This window comes from Macrobrachium nipponense, chromosome 30 (genome assembly GCF_015104395.2).
Source record: "Macrobrachium nipponense isolate FS-2020 chromosome 30, ASM1510439v2, whole genome shotgun sequence".
NCBI classification, from domain to species: domain Eukaryota; kingdom Metazoa; phylum Arthropoda; class Malacostraca; order Decapoda; family Palaemonidae; genus Macrobrachium; species Macrobrachium nipponense.
This window is the reverse complement of record NC_087218.1, coordinates 62,660,948-62,683,024: the sequence shown is the minus strand read 5'-3', so window position 1 is coordinate 62,683,024 and position 22,077 is coordinate 62,660,948. Positions and strand designations below refer to the sequence as shown.

The following is a 22,077-nucleotide window of genomic DNA, read 5'->3' as shown; positions in this document are numbered from 1 at the left end:
GTACGTAATTAAGTTATGTAGTACGTATACTAATTAGGTTCTCGCACAACACGATAGAGTAGCACAACGAAATCACTAACGAATTTACGTTACTAACGAAATCGTTGGACCGAACGAATGCCGCGTGCGTATGATAAAGATGTTGGTACAAAGAGGCCAAGATAGGTACGCCACCACGTACGTATAAGATGCATGATGGGAGGGATGCTGTCCAATAGGAGAGAAGGATCTCATGGCGGTGACTAGCATCAGGAACCAATGGGAGAGCAGGAGGATGGTGGCGAGTCTACTAGTAACTAAGATGGCGGCGCGCGCGCGCGAGTTCAAAATTGTTATCCGCCCGAATCTCGGACTTTCAGAAACCTTTCGTATCTTGAAAACTTTTCGTATGTAGAGCTGTTAAATTTTTCGCATTGGCTTTCGTATCTCGAGTTTTTCGTAAGTTGAGCCTTTTGTATCTTGAGGTACCATTGTATATATATATTATATATCTATCTATCTATCTATCTATCTATATATATATATATATACATATATATATTATATATATATATATCTATATATATATATCTATATATCTATATCATATATCTATATCATATATCTATATATATATATATATATATATATATATATATATATATATATATATATATATATATATATATATATACATACATATATATATATATATATATATATATATATATATATATATATACATACACTGGTAGTTCAGTAATTGCCAAGGTCAAGATATGTCTTATCACAAAATCTTTTAGAATCTGCTTTAATACAACTTACTTTTCATTGTAGTTTCAATGTTAGTCGTGGCCTTTTTCACTTAGACCCTTGTATTTGTAACATGTTTAAGAATGACCTCAAAGATATAATTACAGACTTAAATAAAAATTAGTTGCCTTAAGAGTTATCTTCGTTGTAATGTATGCCTAAAATGTATTGTGAATATGTATTGTGAATATGGTTTTGTTTACTAAAGTTCTGAATAGCTGTCACTTATAATCCTTTAATTGTCTTGTCCTTGTATCTCAGATGATTGCCTTAAGGGGGCCGGCCGGCTAATGCCGTTTTTTAACGACAGGACTTTGACATTCATACCACTTAACCCTTAAACGCCGACTGGACGTATTTTACGTCGACATTTTTTGTCTCTCGGGTGCCGACTGGACGTATTTTACGTCGACATACAAAAGTTTTTTTAAAAATTCGCAGAAAATACTTTTTGGCCTACCAGCCGAAAACTCTTGAATCACGTGCCTTGGGGGATGCTGGGAGTTCACGGATCAAGGTGTTGTTTTGTTTACAATCGTTACGCAGGCGCGCAAGCGCGAATTTCTTTCTTGCCGCACTAAAAAGTATCTGTGACACATCTCGGAAATTATTTCGGCACTTTGACATAATTTTTTTACCATTTTAGATTATCCGTTACATGGAGTATTATATATGAAAATGTGCGCATTTTTATGTAGAATACAACAAAAAAATACTCATGATTGTAGCTTTTATCAGTTTTGAGATATTTTCATATAAATAATGATAAGTGCCAAAATTTCAACCTTCGGTCAACTTTGACTCTACCGAAATGGTCGAAAAACGCAATTGTAAGCTAAAACTATTATATTTTAGTAATATTCAATCATTTACCTTAATTTTGCAACTAATTAGAAGTCTCTAGCACAATATTTTGATTTATGGTGAATTTATGAAAGAACTTTTTCCTTACGTCCGCGCGGTAACTCTTCCGAAAAAAATCATACATGCGATTGTGGTAATGTTTGCACCATTTTAAATTAGCCGTTACATAAAGTTTTATATATAAAAATGTGCGCAATTTCATGTATAATCAAACTAAAAAATAGTTGAAGGTTTTGTAGCTTTTCTCATTTTTGAAATATTTGCATATAAATCACGATAAATACAAAAAAAACCACATTCGGTCAAATTTGACTCTACCGAAATGGTCGAAAAACGCAATTGTAAGATAAAACTCTTACAGTCTAGTAATATTCAGTCATTTATCTTCATCATGAAACAAATTCGAAGTCTCTAGCACAATATTTAAATTTATGGTGAATTTAAAAAAAAAAACTTTCCTTCCCTCCGCGCGCGGATTCTCCGCCACAAATCTCCGAAATGCGTAAGTCCCATTCTCGGAATATTTGCTCCGTTTCATATTAGGCATTTCATAGAGTTTTATATATGAAAATGTGCGCAATTTCATGTAAAATAAAACGAAAAATATTTGAAAGTTGTAGCTTTTCTTGTTTCCGAAATAATTGCATATAAAAAAATTTGACATTCGGTCAACTTTAACTCGTCAGATATGGTTGAAAACTGCATTTGTAAGCTAATATTCTTACAGTGTAGTAATATTCAATCATTTGTCTTCTTTTTGAAAGAAATTGGAAGTCTCTAGGACAATATTTAGATTTATGGTGAATTTTTGAAAAAAATATTTGTTTACGTCCACGTGTTACGAATTCATGCATTATTTTGTGATAATATTTTCTCTGTGTTGCTTTTATCGTTTTACAATATGTTATATACCAAAATGATCGCAATTGAGTGTACATTACAACGAAAAAAAAAGTAACTTGTTACCTTTAACCGTTTTGCGCACAGCGTGATTTGAATACATATATGAAATTTCGTTTTTGCGCTATCATATATCGCATTATTTATATATGATAATGATAATTTTTTTCCTTTCTGATGGTTGCATACTAAACTTCAGGCAATGACAAAAAAAGGAGCCAAAAATGAACTCTTAATCTTGAAAACTAAGCGCGCTGTGATTTTTTGAAAAAAATATTTTTTCCGCTTCCGCGCTCACTCTGAAATGTCTCCGGCACATGGGAGACCTTTTTTTTTTTTACCGCTTCGGCGTTTAAGGGTTAATAAGGTGACTTGGGACATCTCCAAACTGCATATGATTTTCGCCTCTGACCTTCTGTTTTGTGACGCCAGGGCAATTTATCCCAAAAATAACCATTTTTCAAATTCTATCTCCTCCCTTGATATTTAATATTAAGACCTGGGATTACTACCATATATAGACCTGATGTAGACCTCCAATCAAATGGAGAGTTTTTTTTTCTAAAAGTCATTTTTTTGCTAGATATGAATTTTTCAATATGGTAAAAACATAAACCCTATAAATCACGAAAAAAAAATTTATAAAAAAAGGACGAAACAAAAATTGGAAAAAAGGACGAAACAAAAATTGGAAAAAAGGGCTCTATTTGATTGTTCTATAATGTCTTTCTGAGTGATATACCAAATTTCAATGTTATAGCTTTAAAACTAAGTGAGGAGATAGATTTTGAAGGTCAATAAGTATAGTTTTGAGATACGGGCGTTCAAAGTTTTCCTTCGTATTTCTATAAAGACAATGTTAATAAATAATGATTATTATGAATGTATATTTCTTTTTTGTGTATTAATAAACCAAAACTATTTTATTTATCATAATTTAATCATAAATGATGATCCCTTTGCTCATATATCATAGCCTGGGGCACTGCTTGAGGCAAGATGGGGCTCTCCTTCCTACGTAACCCCTCTCTCTCCCCTTCACTAACTCCGCTTATTACAGCGAATTTTCTTCTGTATGTTAGCGAGATGTTTTCCTTGTATTTTCCTCTTTGGCATGATGACATTCTTGCCGAAACAAAGATACACAAACGTAAATGCAAGAGAATGTCAGAGGTGAAACTCGAAGGTGTACTCTCTTTTTACAAAGACAATTTAATAAATTATGATTATTATGAATTTCATATTCCATTTTGGGTATTAAAAAACCAAAACTATGTTATTTATCATAAATGAAGATCTCTTTGCTCAAAGATCGTAGCCTTGGGCACAGTGTGACGTGTGCTGTCCGGCAAGAAGGGGGCGTTACTAGGCAACCCTCCCCTCTCTCTTCACTAACTATATGCGTATATTATGATATTATGTAACAATACTTGAGCGATTTTTCTTCGTCTGTATGTTAACGAGATGTTTTTCTTGTCTTTTTCTCATTGGCATGATGAACTTCTTGCCGAAACATACATAAACATACGTAAAAGCAAGCGAATGTCACGAGGTGAAACTCGAACGTGTCATCTACTTGACGTCTGTGGTCGTACTGAATCATGGTTGAACCAGATACTCGCTTCTGCGAGCCACGGAATCTCTACAGATGCCATTTCTCACAATTTCTTTGCCAATAATTATCAAAATTTACGATAACAGAAGAAATATTGCATTTTCTTGTATGGATGAATGTTTTAGGCTTATTGAGTTATGTTTACTAATTACCCTGTAACTAGGAAAGTAAGAGGAATTTTGATGAAATATTCCGTATACATATTCTCAATTGCCATATGAAGCTCCATGAATTTTTTCATGACTGCATTTTTCGCCCTATACCAACATATATAGGGGTTCCGGCCGGCCCCCTTAAACTTTTAATTGCACCCATTGCTGCTTGTTTGGGAAAGTTACTCATCTTCCAGGTGTGTCGGATTCTAGATACTAATCTCTTTATAATCCCTATCTGTCAGTTATACAAATCTTCTTGTATTGTTTTTTTCCTCATGTATGTCAGTGCATCTGCTTAGTAAAGGACGTTTAAATGTTGAAAGGTCTCGCGAATACTCCGTTGTTTATTTTCCTTCATGGCATATATCTTTATTTATGGATTTATATATACAGGCGGCCCTCGGTTAGCGGCAGGGGTTCCGTTCCTGGCCACCGACGCCAAGTGATTTTCGACGCTGAGCGATTTTAAAGCCTACGGCCGCCGCACACCTTCTTTCGAAACTCTAGACCAGTCAAAGGCGCCGTAATCCCACAACGGCGCAATAAGTAAAATTATATTTATGCAGTATAGTACTATAGAATTTACTGTACAGTACATGTGGGTGTCTAGAGTATGTAAAGATATAATAAAGTTTATACAGTGTACAGGTAGCTGTAGTGTTCAGGTTACGATCATTAGTCTTACGATAGTTCGATTTTATGAGAGATCAAATTACAATGGCCTAACTTTATCCATCTTCTAGTTACATAAGTTCAATAACAGCAAAAGAGAATGATGAAAGTATGGTTTTAACGTTATACTCGTTGCGTGAACGTGTACAGCCATGAACAACCGAACAAGAAACGACTTTTTTTTTTTTTTTTTTTTTTTTTTTAAGTAGTACAACCGAACTGGATAACATCTGTTTGGCTTGTATTTCGATCATCGTACTACAGTGCAACATTACCGTATTTGTTATAAATGGCGTTATGTATAGAATAGAACTGAGATATCTTAATGTAATAAACTTTATTCGCTAGATCAGAGATCAATATAGATTAAAGATCAATCGGGAAATATACCGTTAAATTTAAACCTAGTTATAACTGAAGCTGAGAAAACTGTTCAAGCTGCTAATGACTATTATCGTACATCGGCAACAAGGATAAAACTGCAGTAAACATCTGCCATCACACACAACTGTAGATAAAATTGGGATAAAATCATTTTAATCAAAATTACTGTGCTTGAAAGAACACATTTTACTTTTGATTTCACGCCGATATAAGATAAATAACGTAAAGTTCGTATTACGATGATATAAAGGATTACGTATTGCGAACGGAATCACGTAATTTTTTTTACGCAATAAACATGCCACCAACGTAATCTGTTAACGAAAAAAAAAAAAAATAGTTACACATTCACAACGAGACATTCAATAAATATTTCCACCTAAAAACACGCTGTATAAGGAAAAATAACTTTTGTCTCATATAAGTCAAGTATATAGATATTCGTTTATGCTAACTAGAAGCAAGAGCATTTGATCAGAATTGCGTTATGGTGAAACAGACTCGTATTCATCAGCTGATTTCTAACCACAACATTGGCCGCTCCGCGGAATACGGGCTTAAGTTTGCCGTAGTATTTTAAAATACAATAATATGAGAATACATACAATATTCTTGGATACAGTGAAATAATGTATAACTTTTTAAAGGATTTATGGAAAAGATGCATAATTAATAAAATAACACAATGCATTTTTCGGAACTGGCGGACAAGAACGAACATGAAAAACCATCCCCTGACAACGTTGAGCGTAGTTACAAAGGCTGCCTTAATTTGTATCTTATTTCTGTACAAAAATGAAAATACCTTTACGCAATATATTTTCATACACATTTTAAGCATAAAAGCATAAACATTTGAAAAATCGACACATCGATCGCTAAATTTGCACTCTTTTATAACGATATTTTCGGAAGAGTGGCAGACGGCGGCATACAAGAACGAACTTGAAAAAAACATCGTAGTCGATACTTAAAGGGGAGTTTTCAAAAGCTGCCTTTTTATCATATTTCTGCACAGAAATAAAATACCCTATTCGTAATACATTTTCATACACATTTTAAACATAAAAGTAAACATATTTATAAAATCGACACATCGATCGTCTGGTAATTTGCACTTTTTTTAAAATCGATATTTCGGAAGAGCGGCAGGCGGCGGCTTACAAGAAAGAACATGAAAAAACATCGTATTTGATAACGTGAAGGGCAGTTTCAAAAGCTGCCTTTGTATTATATTTCTGTACAGAAATAAAAATGCCTTTCACGTTATACTTTTTCATACACATTTTAAACAAAAGCATGAACAATTATGAATCGACACATCCATAGCTAAATTTGCACTTATGTAACTCAATATTTTCGGCATAGAACAGCGTCAGAGGCATATATTTTACCCTAATACCTACGTAATAACTCTCCATAAAATTTGTTAATATAATTTGCATAACCTTTATGGTCTGAACGGCATTTCTACATATGTATGAACTCGTTAGACAACGGCGCTAGCGGCGCTGTTAACTGAAATTTGTGCCGTAAAGATACCTTTAAAATGCCTTATTTTTTTAATGAATATTTTTGACGACCGCCGTAAAACCGATTCGCCATTGAGTGATTGCGCCGTTAACCGCGGGTCGCCTGTATATATATATATATATTATATATATACACTACTGGGGTGCTGCAGACCTTTTGAATAACATCACTGTCTGGATAAGGCTAATACAGTGAATGAAGGATTACTATATGATTGCAAAGCCTCAGTCAAATCAAGGAAAATCCTATGAAGAGTTACAGCATTCTTGCAGTTTCCAATCACCATCTAAGACTACGTGGTTAGACCCATTACTTCCTAATTTTAATCTTCAAGTCATACATTTAATCAGGTATTACATACAATTACTGGTATTTTCTTTCATTCATTTAGTAATTAAATTCATGCAAAACTTTTCCTTCCTACTATGAAAAGTTCTGGATATTGAAGGTTGATACTACTGACAACTTACCTGGAGATGATTCATAAAATGCTTACCTATAGAAGAAACTTGACCATCGCCCTCTGTAGAAGGTATAACCTTTGCTGTAGGAGGATCATTCAACCTTAATATAGTACGAGTTTCTTCCTTCAAAGTTTCAACTAGTTCTACAATTTCATGAGTAGTGGCAGCCTCAACAAACGACAGCGATTTTTCTAATTCTTTTCCATCACCTATTGGAAAAGGAATGAATGAGTTACAAAAAGACATTCAGGTTAAAAATGTATTTCTAAAAAACTTCCATGCTTCATATATACATACCTTCTGATTTTAAAATGCCTTTATAACCATCCTAAGGTGATAGACAAAATAACATATTAATAAAAAACAAACAAGCAATATTTATTGGACAAATAAAATTTACTACTTGATGTCTTAACTTTTTGTAGCCTAGGCTTCTTTGCTTTGTTTGTGGCACCAGATGATATAGTAGATTAATTCGTGGGTCTCATGCCCCGGGAGTGCATTTTGGGTAATATTATGGATTTCTCTACAAAATGCAATTTTTTTTTAAAGAATTTTAAGCAGCCTCACAAAGAATTTCATGCTTCTGGAAATTCATTCTAGTCATCGAGGTCTTGTTAAAATTAGCCAGCAAGCTAAAGCTACTTGGGATCAGTGAATGTTGAGGACAAACTGCCTACTGTTGTTATAGAAATTCACCACTAGTAAGGTGACGTTTACTGTTTTCATCTAAATAATTACTGTTGTACATTCTATTCTTTTCAATCAATTTTATCAGATATTCATGAAATTTGGCATCATGGTCCCTGATTATCATCCAAAACAATTAATTATGACACCGACACTCTTTCGATATCTTAAGGTCATAAAAATGGAACAAATTATGAATAACCATTCATATGTGTACGACAATATAATTTTCAAAAAATCATATGTTATATTTAAATTTCCACTCATATATCACTTCAGAGCCCTGAGGAATGACCTCCAAGTTGAAAACATTATTTAATACAAAAACTTATGATTTCTGTTTTCAGAGAAAAGGTAATACTCAAAATGACAAAATAATTGTGCCACTATAATTATGTTCTCCCTAGTTTCTTTTAAAAAATCCAAAAATTAAAAAGTAATATGTAACTCATATAAGTAATGCTGAACATTACAATACTATTGTACTTTTACTCAAGATTAAGTGTTTCATTCAGGAGCAATTACCTTTGGAACAATCCAAACATTCTAGTTATTGTTATTGATACCATTCAACCTTTCAAGAGGTATTTTTATACAAGTAACTTACCAAGTAATTACATAGCTCAAAGCTTCCTACCTATGGCAGCCTAAAAATTTAAAATTCATGATAGTGCTGGCATTTATTTAGGTGTAAGTAACATGGCCCACCCACTTTCAGGGGCTGTGAGGAACAACTAGGTAGTGAGCTTCAATAAATTTTCGGCTGACTCCCAACTAACATTGGTGGTTTCCAGCAGCCTGCTTCACTGTTTTTTAATGGTTTTCCAGAGTTTTGGTGAAGTACTCTACTCTCATTGTAGCAATCCTAGATTAGTTAGGTGGTTAGCTCTCGTTAACTTAATTAATTTCAAGGATGTCTGACTCTAGCTCGTCGAGCATTAGGTTTTGCATTGAAGGTTTGCAAGACTAGGTTAAGGAAATCTTGCTATGATTCTCTCACAATGTGTGTAAAATGTAGGAGACCAGGACATTAGTGCTTGTTCAGCAGTGGGTGGCCTTTAGGTCCCATAGGACAAAATGGATAAAGACAGGAAAAGGAAGGCAGCTATTTGAGACGAGAATAGAGATAGCTTAGAGCCTGTGCAAGTTGCAGACTTTGTGGAGGATAGTGCTGTCTTCTCAACTAAGATTCCTGTATGTCTCCAATCCTTAGCCCTCCTGCTCCTATGCCACTTACTCCCACTCCAGGTTCCCTTTCTCCCGATCTTGATGCCATTGCCTGCAAGTACAGTGATGAATTGAGTTCTTCTTTTAAGGCCTTGATGGAAAAAGGCAATGTACAAAGCTTTAGTACAGTGCAGTGATAGTGTTTAGGAGGTGGCTGTCCATCCCACAGGTGCTCCTAGATGAAGGTCTGTCCTGCTCCCTGGCATCGAGGAGAAGACATACTGGAGGTCCAGGGGAGGCCGGTGGGGTTTTCCCACAGGCAGTCACCCCCTTTGTCATCACATGCCGTCGGAATCTGATGATTCCTATCCTAGTAAGTAGTGTCGGGAACGCTGCCAAGTTTCTTTGCACCCACTCAAGAGGCATTCTGCTGGTGTGGACAGCTCCCCTCCACCTACTAAGAGGTCCAAGGAGACCAGTTTTAGTCCACAGTAATCCTGCAATTTTACGGTTCCACCTTCCACCTCTTCTGCACATCTGCCTCAATCTACTTGGTATAGCCTGGCATCTATTTTGTATCTAGGCACCAGGAAGAAACTCTTAAGCACTCTATTTCTTCGAAGGCACGTCCTGCTCTTGAACTTCCTTCGACTTCCAGACATGTAGCACCTATTTATGTACATCAATCTCGTTTGACAGAGCACTTGGTGCCAACACCTGGGCTCCAGGTGACACCAATTGCTGGCTCTGCACCAGTTTCAACTTCTCCAAGTGCACAATCTTTGACTTGGGAAGATTCTTTGCTTGCTCCTCTCAAGCGCCAGTTAGAGGATCTTATGTCTTTTTTGAAGAGAAGGACGCCAGTCGCCAACTCGAAGGGATTCAATTTTGTCACCTATTTCTCCTGATGAAGAGGATGTAGGACATAATTCCTCTCTTTAATCATCTTATTCGGCCTTGAGATATTTTCTCAATAATTTTCCTGATTTTTTCTCTCCTGGTGCACTGGTATCTCTGGCTTCGACTTTCCTTGGGAGGAAACTTCCTGCAAACAACTTGACTTTCCCAAAGTTAGTGCTCTCCTCACCTGCAAAGAAGGTTCTTAGAGATACCTGGTTGGCCTCTAAGAAGGATCAGGGTAAGGCAACATTTGCTTTTCCCCCATGTAAGCTAGTGAAGAGATGCTACCACTTTGATGCCATCAGGGAAGCTCCTTCTCTGGGACTTTTTGCATTCTCCCAGGGGGACTTCTCTGGGCTGGTTGATGTGACACTTTGGGCTGTATTTTCGTCGGCCAAAGTAATGTTCTAATTCCCTGAGATAGACCACTTGACCAGGAACCTATTCAAGATTTTATAAGCAAATAACTTCCTTGATTGGACTAATGGTAAATTGGCTAAAAAGATCAAGGACTGACACGCTCTTTTGGAAGATTTCACGATAGATTGGTTGGGCATGCTGTCGTGCACTGACAAGGCAATAAGAGATGGTTCTGCAGAGCTAACCTCTCTCTTTTCAGTGTGCATTTTAAAGAAAAGTGATGTGGTGCCCATTCACCAATAAAGGGGTAACCACTACCCAAAAGTTGGCGCTTTTATTCTCATCGCTGGGCAAGTCTCACCTTTTCCCGCAGAATCTAGTTCGGGATATTCTGACGACGTTGCAGAAGAAATCCACCAACGACCTTCTAGCACAATCTGCCAAACAGCCTAGGGAGTCTCCCATCGCAATGAACTATGACCCCTCTCAAGATTTATCAAGAATTCAACACTCAAACCAGCAACCAGGAAATGAGGGATTAGTCCTTCACACTCCTGTTGGGGCCAGAATGCATCTCTTTTGGAAGGAATGGCGTTGGAGAGGTGCAGGACCTTGGATGGTCAAGGTATTGGAAGAAGGTTATGCCAACCCTTTCAAGGAGATCCCTCCTTTATTACCAGCTTTTGGAGAACTCTGAAAAGTTTGTGGCCCCTCCCTCTAGAAGTAGAATCTCTTTACTCTAGGGGGGCAGTAGAAGTAGTCAAGGATCAACATTCAGAAGGGTTATACAACCAACTCTTTGTAGTCCCCAAATCAGGGGGGGGGGAATGTGCATAGGCAGCAGTGCTGGAGGTCTGTCCTGGATGTCAGTGTCCTAATTCAGTTTGATCTGAAGACGAAATTTCACATGGATACAAATCATACAGCCTTGTCGGCAATCCATCAAGGGGACTGGATGGTTACCCTGGACATGCGGGATGCCTACTTTAATATTCCAATTCATCTAGACTCAAGAAAGTTTCTATGATTTGTTTTCCAATTAAAAGTTCTCCAGTTTTGGGCCCTGTGTTTTGGCCTGTCCACAGCCACAGAAGTTTTTACTTGGATCCTTGTCCCTCTCAGCAGATGGCCTCATCTTCTCAGAATAAATAGTATATGTATCCTTTTTTTTTTGACGACTGGTATCTCCAGTCTCCGCCAAGAGAGAAATGTGCAGAGGACTTAATGAAAACTCTTTGCCTAATGAAAGTTAGGAATCCTGATAAACATTCAGAAATCACAGAAGACTCCCACTCAACGGATTTTCTATTTGGAAATGATTCTAAACTCTAACTTTTTGGGTTTTTCTCTTCCCCAGAAGAGTCAACTCGTGCCTTCAAACTTTCAAGAGTTCCTCTCTCTTCAATCCTGCTTAACAGCTCAATTGAGCCTCTTGAGGACATAGGCCTCAGTCAAGAAATTCGAGAAGTTGGGCAGACTTCGCACGAGGCCATTGCAATTTTATCTAAGGGCAAACTGGAGCGGGATGACCCAATCAGATTCCTTTGTTTTTCTGATCATGTCAGAGATCAAGCAAGACCTTCGATGGTTGTCATCGTCCAAAGAAAGACTTCATGAATGGTAGTCTCTCCTTCCATTGAGTCCCAGCCCAAACTTCTGCTCCAACACTTCAGACCTAGGCTGGAGAGCTCATCTAGGGAGTCAAGAAGTATCAGAGACATGGTGAGAAGTTCTAAGAAGCTCCCACATCAACGTAAAAGAACTAAAAGCCATTCATTTAAGTCTCCAGTTCTTCAGTCTTTCTTTGCCTTAGTTCACGACAAGCCAATAACAATACATTCCAACAACACGACACCTCTTTCATACATCCAGAAGCGAGGGGGGGGGGGGGGGGGGCACACACTCGTTTTCTCTGTACAAGGTGGCGAAGTAACTCCTGCTCTGGACAGAGAGGAATCAGGTGTTGCTGATGACTCAATTCATCCAAAGGATGATGAAGGTTTTAGCAGGCAGCTTGATTAACTCAAACAAGTCCTTCCAAAGGAATGGACTCTAGATCCTTTAGTTTGCAATGTTCTATGGAGGTTGTAGGGCACACCATCCATAGACCTCTTCACAACTTCAAGAAATCACAAACTTACTTGCTTTTGTTCCCCAATCCTGGACCCTCTTGATTGGAAGATGGACTCTGTTACTGAATTGGACAGGGCTAGTTAAGGCCTTCCTTCTCTTCAGTATGATCAGGGAGGTGATCAACAAGCTGACTTTTCATCAGGAAGTCTCAATGACTTTAGTTGCTCCCTTTTGGCAAAGGAGAGAATGGTTCACAGACCTGCTGCAACTATTGGCAGATTTCCCGAAGCTCCTGCCACAAACACGGTTGCTGCTTAAACAGCCCCAATTCCTAAGATTCCACCAAGGATTCTCACTCTTTGACAGAGCAAAGGGGTTTTCGAAGCAAGCTGGAGAAGCTATTGTGGGATGAAGACACCTTCCTCTAACAGGCTTTACCAATACCAGTGGTCAGTTTTCAGAGGATGGTGCGACTGCCATAACATCTTTTCTTCTGAGAAGTCATGTAGCCGACTTCTTGCTATATCTAAGACCTCCAAGAAACACTCTACCTCGACTATCAAGGGATATATGTGTGATGGTAATTGCTTCATAGCAAAGAAAGATTAAGGAAAGGAGAACGCATTTTCGAGAAGTTCGGCAGCAAGGAGGCTTTCGCGCCACTGTTGAAGGCGCCTATGCTCGCGGCTATTCTAGAATCGGCAGGAGTGTTGTGGATCTCGTCGGGATGTGAGAAACGCCGCGATTTCTGATGCAATACCTCGACTAGCTTCATCTAAGAAGTTCTAGGAATCCCTGGAGTCGGTGACGTTCGCCGTCGGCTCCGCCCCCAGAGTGCGGTATAAATACAACAAACGAACTTTGGAGAGCAGTGATTGTAAGAGGAAGAGATCGTAAGAGAGAGGGATCACCAGTTAGTAAGAGCCACAGATCAGATTATCAGTGAGAGATCAGCAGCAGCAGAGATCTTCCGTGAGATACGAGAAAAAGGAACCGACGAAGTATCAATCAAAAGAAGAGTTGTTCGAGAGTTGGTTATTGGAATATTAGGTTCTAGTCGTCTTCAGGTGTGGACGGCCGAGTTGTCTCTACGTTGAACAGACTTCGGAGAAGAAAAGGGGGAATTTCCTGCCTTACGATTAGACTAGTTCCTGCAATACGGAGTCAAGAGGACGTCCGCTTTCACCGTTCTACTTTTATGAAGCCACCTCTTTGAAGTGCCAAACTGTTTAGCAAGTATTCCTATTACCTCACTGTTTCCCCCAGTTCATGCAGTGTAAGATTCTATCTTTTTTATGTAAATAGGAGATACCATTCTACATTTACCTTTGTTAGTAAGCTTGTAAATAAACCTTTGTTGTGTTAGTGTTTCTTTCTATATTCGTATCCCCAGTTTCAACTGTTTGTGTTGATATATTTTTTTTTATTATAATTTCATATCGAACCTGAAGCAGACCTCTCTCAGAGGCCGTAACATTGTGTCCGACCTTTAGTCAGGATTATTTTCGGACACCGTAACATTGTCTCTGAGATCTCAGAGTCCGTAACATTTGTGGCGACCTTGCCTAGGCTATCAACACTTTAACAGTTTGAAACAGGGAAAATATAGAAAGAATCAGAATGAGTGAGATGGTGAAAGAGTTTATTGAGTCGGGTAGGCTACTAGGTCTAGAGGGGAATGATCTCCGTGAGTATGTGGAGAAGAAAGAAAGAGAGAAGTATGAGAGAGATGAAAGAGCGGCTGAGAGAGAAGTAATGAAAATGCAGCAGAGAAAGAGAGAGAAGCAATGATAATGCAGCAAGAAAAAGAGAGAGAAGCAATGAAGATGCAACAAGAGAGAGAAGTATTGAAAATGCAGCAAGAGAGAGAAATGTTGGTAATGCAGCAGGAAGAAAGAGAAAAAGTACGTATGCATGAACAGGAAGAGAGAGAGAGAAAGAGCGTATGCATGAGTTGGAAATTGCTCGGTTAAGGGAAAGTACTCGTAACAGTCGGTCAGTCGAGAACGGAAACGAAGCTGATACGTTAGGCATGAGTGCAGTGCTAAAATTAGTACCAAAGTTTGATGAAGAAGATGTTACGACATATTCATGTGTTTTGAGAAAGTTAATGGAACGAGTAGTCTCCTATAGAAACGTGGACTTTATATTTGCAGTCAGTTTTGAGTGGTAGGGCGCTTACTGTGTATAGTTGCATGTCTATGGAGGAAGTGATAATTACGATATCGTGAAAGAAGAAAAACTGTTCTTAGCGCATATAGGTTAGTTCCACGGAGGCGTACCATAAGAAATTAGAAAATTTGAGAAAAGGATGAAAATATTACGTATGTAGAATACGGTAAGAAGTTAGAAAGGCTGTTTTTTTATTGGTTAACTTCTGCTAAGGTTGAGGATTTTGATAGTTTGAAGAACTTAGTGTTGTTAGAATACTTCAAAGATAACGTATCCCCTGAGATTAAACTTTATATAGAAGATAGGCGAGAAGTATCTTTTGCAGGAGCAACTAGGCTAGCTGACGAATATAGTCTAACTCATAATTTGAGTGTTAGTAAGAAACGAAATGATCCTTCATCTGGTAGAGTACAAAGCAGTAAAGGTTTCAGTCCTAGTAATAGCAATGCGAGCAAAAGTGACTATTCCTGTTATACATGCGGAAAACCTCGTCATACGTCTAAGGTTTGTAAGAGTAGAATGGCATCTAGTGGCTCAGAATTAACTTGTTTCCGATGTAATGGGAAAGGGCATTTAGTGAGAAATTGTGCAGCAGAAAGGAAGAACGTTAAGAAACCAGTATCACTAGTTAACCTTTCGTCAAGTAGGAATGATGTGATGAGAGAAACTAGGAAAGTTTTTGGTGAATTTCTGTCGGAAGGCGTAGTTTCCTCTCTTGGAGGAGTAGATTCAAGAGAAGTGGTCTTGCTTCGAGACACAGGGGCTGCTGTCTCACTGATTCGAAGAGTGTGTGTGCCGAACAGGGCAGAAATCAATATGGAAGAGAAAGTTATGTTAGGTGGATTTCCTAACACTTGTGTTCTTTGTCCTTTGTTGAAGTTGAATTTAGAAAGTCAGGTAGTGTAAGGAGAAGTAAAACTTGCAGTTGTGGACAGTTTGACCGTCGAAGGCGTTGACATTATTGTCGGTAATGACTTAACTTTATCCAAGAATGTGAATCCTGTTGTGAGGAATATTCAAGTGCCTGAAATGGTAGTAACTAGGTCAGGTTTAGATACAGACGTAGACTACGGTGATAATAAGTTTGTGGATTCGAACGAGTGTAAGTTCGTGGATTCAAACAAGTGTAAGTTCATGGATTCGAACGAGTGTGAGTTCGTGGATTCGAACGTGAGTGAGTTCGTGGATTCGAACGAGTGTGATAGAAGTAGTGAGGTTGATCTTGGCCTGAGTGTGGCTGAGAAACCTAACTCTATCGTTGACAGTGAGAGCCAAGGGGAAGGCGTAGCTGTCGAGAGTAACGTAGTAAATGTACCTGTATGTAGTCCTAGTTACGGTGATGAATTAGGCTCTAACGTTTTGGATAAGGATGAGCTAGTCAAACTGCAGAAAGAGGATGAGACACTAACCCGAATTTTTTAATATGAGCTGGATGATGATCTCGATGATGTGTGTAAGGAAACTTTTTGTGTAAAGGATGAAGTTTTGTGTCATGTTTGTCCTAAGTCAGGTAGTGAAGGAGGAATCACAGAAAAATTAGTAGTTTCTAGGAAGCTTCATGAATTCATTTTGGAGTTAGCTCACGATGTGCAAGGACATTTAGGAGTAAATAAAACTTTCAGGTCTATTAGTAGGACTTACTTTTGGCCTAAGATGAAAAATGATGTAAGTCTTAAGAGGCATGTTTTAAACTGTCTTGAATATCAAATTGCCGGGAAACCGATTTAAGTAATTCCTAGAGTTCAGTTGTGTAATCTTCCTTCAGTAGGCGAATCTTTTGATAATGTATTTATGAATATGTTCAGAACTTTGCCTAGAAGTAAAGGTAGAGATGATTGCATAACTAATCTTGATTATTATGAAAACAATTTGAGAGATGTTTGGCAGCTTGCGGAGGAGAACGGAAGTGCTTGGCACTTAGCGAAAGAAAACCCGAACGGAAGTCAAGGGGAAATTAAAGAGAAACCTTATCTTAGAGCCAAAGAGAGAAGTTTGTGTGTAAGAGATAAACTTTTAGTACTAGTCTCGAGAGAAAGTCCATTTTTACCTTATAAGTACGAAGGTCTTTATTCAGTACTACATTATAGAATTAATGTGGGTAAGAGTAGAGCAAAGTCAGTAAATGTAAATTTGCTTCAGAATTATAAGGAACGCCCCGTGCCATGGCCGCCGCCCGTGCCCTTGGTAACTGTGTCCCAGAAAGAGAAGTTAGTTTTGAGGACGCAAGAGATGTCTTAGTCATTCAAAGTTTTAATCAAAGTTCAGAAAACGGAAAAAGTAAGAGAGAAGGTTAATGTTATAGCAGATAGCCTCTCTGGAGATTTCTCAGAATGAGTAGCCTAATAGCCGTTTTCTGTTATCGCACGAGTGAGTGTGTGAGTGGGGAAGTGTGCGTGTTTGACTGGATTAAAGCTTTATGCAGAATTGTTTCCCCGCTGTTTAATTCTTGCTTCTCTTTAGAAAAAAATAAAATCAGTTGATTTCATTTTTTTTTCTCTTTTGGGGGGGTGTGTGATGGTAATTGCTTCATAGCAAAGAAAGATAAAGGAAAGGAGAACGCATTTTCGAGAAGTTCGGCAGCAAGGAGGCTTTCGCGCCACTGTTGGAGGCGCCTATGCTCGCGGCTATTCTAGAATCGGCAGGAGTGTTGTGGATCTCGTCGGGATGTGAGAAACGCCGCGATTTCTGATGCAATACCTCGTCTAGATTCATCTAAGAAGTTCTGGGAATCCCTGGAGTCGGTGACGTTCGCCGTAGGCTCCGGCCCCAGAGTGCGGTATAAATACGACGAACGAACTTTGGAGAGCAGTGATCGTAAGAGGAAGAGATCGTAAGAGAGAGGGATCACCAGTTAGTAAGAGCCACAGATCAGACTATCAGTGAGAGATCAGAAGCAGCAGAGATCTTCCGTGAGATACGAGAAAAAGGAACCGACGAAGTATCAATTAAAAGAAGACTTGTTCGAGAGTTGGTTGGATATTGGTCTAGTCGTCTTCAGGTGTGGACGGCCGAGTTGTCTCTACGTTGAACAGACTTCGGAGAAGAAAAGGGGGAATTTCCTGCCTTACGATTAGACTAGTTCCTGCAATACGGAGTCAAGAGGACGTCCGCTTTCGCCGTTCTACTTTTATGAAGCCACCTCTTTGAAGTGCCAAACTGTTTAGCAAGTATTCCTATTACCTCACTGTTTCCCCCAGTTCATGCAGTGTAAGATTCTATCTTTTTTATGTTAATAGGAGATACCATTCTGCATTTACCTTTGTTAGTAAGCTTGTAAATAAACCTTTGTTGTGTTAGTGTTTCTTTCTATATTCGTATCCCCAGTTTCAACTGTTTGTGTCGATATATATTTTTTTATTATTATTTCATATCGAACCTGAAGCGGACCTCTCTCAGAGGCCATAACATTGTGTCGACCTTTAGTCAGGATATTTCGACACCGTAACATTGTCTCTGAGATCTCAGAGTCCGTAACAATAGGTCAATGCTTAGCTTTGTGTTCAAGCATAGAGGCCTAGATCTATCCTCTAACCAGGACCTAAGTGACCTATAAAGTCTTTTGATTCTGCCTAGCAAGATAAATTGGATGCTATCTCCTGGAATTTAGATGTCTTCTTAAAATGGCTTTCAGAGCCCCCTACAAACCACTTCACTCCGTCTCTTTGAGGAACCTAACCGAGGAAAACATCTTGGTGGCTTTGGCAACAGCCAAACTTATTAGTGAAATCCAAGTAACAGACAAGAGAATTGGATTTGCACAAGGAAATGCTGCTTGCTCCTTCTCGCTGGGATTCTTTGCAAAGAATGAGGACCCTTCTAATTCTTGGCCTTGTTTGTTTACCATCACAAATTTGATGGACATTATCGGGCCAAAGGAGGAAGAGAGGCTCTGGTGATTGGTAAGAGCCCTGAGATACTACCATTACAGGATAGAGAAGATCAGGGGTCCCTTGAATTTCCTCTGGTGTTCAGTTAAAAACCCTTCCCATCCTCTATCCAAGAATGCTCTTTCCTTCTTTCTGAGTAGCTCAATTATGGAATCTCACTCCCAGATTAAGGAAGAAGTCTTACTGACTTTTAAGGTTAAAGCCCTTAAGTTGGGGCTACTGGTACCTCGCTTACCTTCAGACATAATGTGTCCCTCTCACTATTTTACAATCAATCTTCTGAAGTACAAGTCTGTCTTTGCTTTGCACTTACAAGTCTGTCTTCGCTTTGCACTATCTTAAGGACGTGGAAACTGCTTTTGAGAACTGCAGCACTTAAGAACCTTTATCCATGGCTAGCATGTGTTAGGAAAGGATACATAAGGGGTCTTCTATCCCTCTGCTTTCTTTTGCCCTTGAAGTGAGGTGTGTTTTTTTTGGGAAGCCTGGGGGCACAATGTGTCCTGAGTGCCCACCAGTTTTTAGTGGTGGCTTATTTTAGTGTAGGTAACAGTGTTGGTCCTATTCTGGTCTATCACAAGGGCAAGGGCACCTCTTTGTAACTTCATGAGCCATGGGTGTACTTCTCTCGCTACAAAGTTCCCACTAATGTAGGGGCAACTCCGGGCTATGTTCTCTACAGGTCAAGTGGGGCACCAACCAGAGGCAGTACCTATCTGCAATGCTCCCTTGCCAAGTAAGGAAACTACAAGCATTGTTGTAATGCTGGCAACTGTTTCATGTCAAATTCATTACCTAATTTAATGTTTTGGGATAGAATATTTCTATGGATCCCACCGCCTTTCAATGTGGAATAAGCTATGTGATTACTTGGTAAGTTACTTGTAAATAAATAAAAAAATTTATGATAAAATAAAGTTTTATATGTACATACTTACCAAGTAATTACATAATTGCAGCCCTCCCTCCTCCCCTCCATGTACATAAGGGCGCAAACAAACTGAAGCTCTCTACCTAGTATTTCCCCACAACCCCTGAAAGTGGTTGGGACATATTACCTACACTTAAACCAATGCTAGCGCTACCTTGAATTCTGAATTTTAAGGCTGCCGTAAATAGGAAGTTCTTAGCTATGTAAGTACTTGGTAAATATATATAAACCTATTTTATCATAAAAATGTAAATATATAGTTTACATTAAGAATACCATTATTTTTAAAGCATTATTATTGTCAGTATCACTCCTGCTATCCTTCTTCCCCGCTTTTTTTTGATTCAGCTAAAACTTATTAGGTAGAAACTTTAAGGGACTGGGACAGTTTTCCAGCAACATTTTATTTTGACCCTTTTTCCATAAGTCACATGTCGACTTACTGCTTTTATCATCATTAGCTTATCTGTTCCTCTGATTCTGATATAACTTGCTAAGTACATGCCTTAGGTGTGGTTATTAATTCCTCAACAAGTTTTTCTCCTTTACATATTTTCTAGGTAAGTGGACCACCCGTATTCGCAGGGGATGTTTACCAGACCCCGCCGGACGAATAGTTAATATCCGTGAATACTTAAAATCCCCTCTAAAAATGCTTATAACTGCCTATATTAAAGTTCAAATACCAAATGTATAAATCAAATAATATCCTATATCAAATATACATTAAATTCTTATCCTTTTACTGTATTAATCTTTGAGATTACAGTGGTACCTCGAGATACGAAATTAATCCGTTCCGAGGCGGCCTTCGTATTATGAGTTTTTCGTATCTTGGAACACATTTTACATGTAAAATGGCTAATCCGTTCCAAGCCCTCCAAAAACACCCCAGTAAATTATATTTCCAGGCCTAAAACACATGTTCTAGGGTTACAACGCCGATCCAACGGAAGATTTATGACTCCAAAAAGGCAATACTGTACATACTTGAGTAATATTCAACTGCATGTAATGTTCAACCCCATTTCATTACGAATTTAGCATACTATGTCCCTTAGCAATAAGCCTAGCCTATGTTAGTGGTTGCTACTGTAGCCTAGTCTATGATTCTGACATCTAAACCTAAGAGCTAAAAGCTTAGAATATGCCAATAAAATGTATAAATAATCAGTATGTACTCATTTCAAATAATTATTAATTAATCATTAACTATAAAACACAAACAAACAAAAAACAAACCTTCCAATCGATTATTTACGTTCAGCTCTTACCCGTCTTACGAGTATCGAATGAGCGCCAAGCAATCATTTTTCCTAGCACACAGTAAGCCATAAATTGTCATTAGTATCTCTCTTCAACTAATGAAACTACCAAACAGTATAATAACCATTCATTTCTATTCTTTATTCTATCTTTACCTAATGGAGATACCGAGTTACTAACAGCTATAATGAAACATACGTATACGTAACGTAAAAGCTTCCAAACGTCTGTTTACACCCAGCATTTACGAGCATAAATTTTCCTTATCTCTCTTCAACTACTGAAACTACCAAACAATATAATAACCATTCATTTCTATTATTTATTCTATCTTTACCTAATGTTTTTTTTTATTAAATGTAGTATTGCATGAATAAGTTTTTCAATTTACAGCATCCTTTTACCAATAGAATACTTAAAGCACAAGGGTAGATGCTGACCTCCAATAGGAGGAGCAGGACCTTATTGGGGTTGGGGGGGACGAGCATTCAGGAACCAACCAATGGGAGAGCGGGAGGATGGTGGCGAGTTTACTCAGTTGGCGGCGCGGGAGTTTTAAAATTGTTCTCGGTGGTCCGGGCGAATCTCGGGACTTTACAGCAACAACCTTTCGTATCTTGAAAACTTTTCGTGTGTAGAGCAGTAAAATTTTTCGCATTGGCTTTCGTATCTCGAGTTTTTCGTAAGTAGAGCCTTTCGTATCTCGAGGTACTACTGTATATTATTAATTTCATTTCAAAGTCATCTTAAACATTAGTACCCTTAAATATATATTACTGTATATATATATATATATATATATATATATATATATATATATATATATATATATATATATATATATACACACTTCTCATCCCTTCTAGCCAAAAGAGAGAGAGTGAGTTACCACTTTGACATATCTTGTGCTGGGCAGAGAGAGAGAGAGAGAGAGAGAGAGAGAGAGAGAGAGAGAGAGAGAGAGAGAGAGAGAGAGAGCGAGAGAGAGAGAGAGAGAATTTCAGTATATCCTTTGACTGCCAAGTTGGCAACACTTGAACCCACTTTCTCTCAGCAAAAAGATCAGGGTTTCCTTTATTTTATATATTTCATTAATCTATTAACTAAAATCTTATTAATTCACTTCAGTATTTTCTTTAACAAACTGATATTGCTGTTTACATTTGTATTATTATTATTATTATTATAAAAGTAGTTTAACCCAGACCACTGAGCTGATTTTCAGCTCTCCTAGGGCTGGACCCGAAGGATT

The 22,077-nt window shown here is 38.1% G+C and overlaps 1 protein-coding gene across 1 annotated transcript in view; it reads right to left on the bottom strand.

The window, feature by feature from the left end:
• LOC135202180 (uncharacterized) overlaps window positions 1-22,077 on the bottom strand; it is a 300,747-nt gene that overhangs the window by 13,263 nt on the left and 265,407 nt on the right. The window contains exon 8 of the mRNA XM_064231435.1: window positions 7,412-7,588. Within this exon, the coding sequence (XP_064087505.1) occupies window positions 7,412-7,588 (177 nt within the window). The remainder of the gene's footprint in view (window positions 1-7,411; window positions 7,589-22,077) is intronic.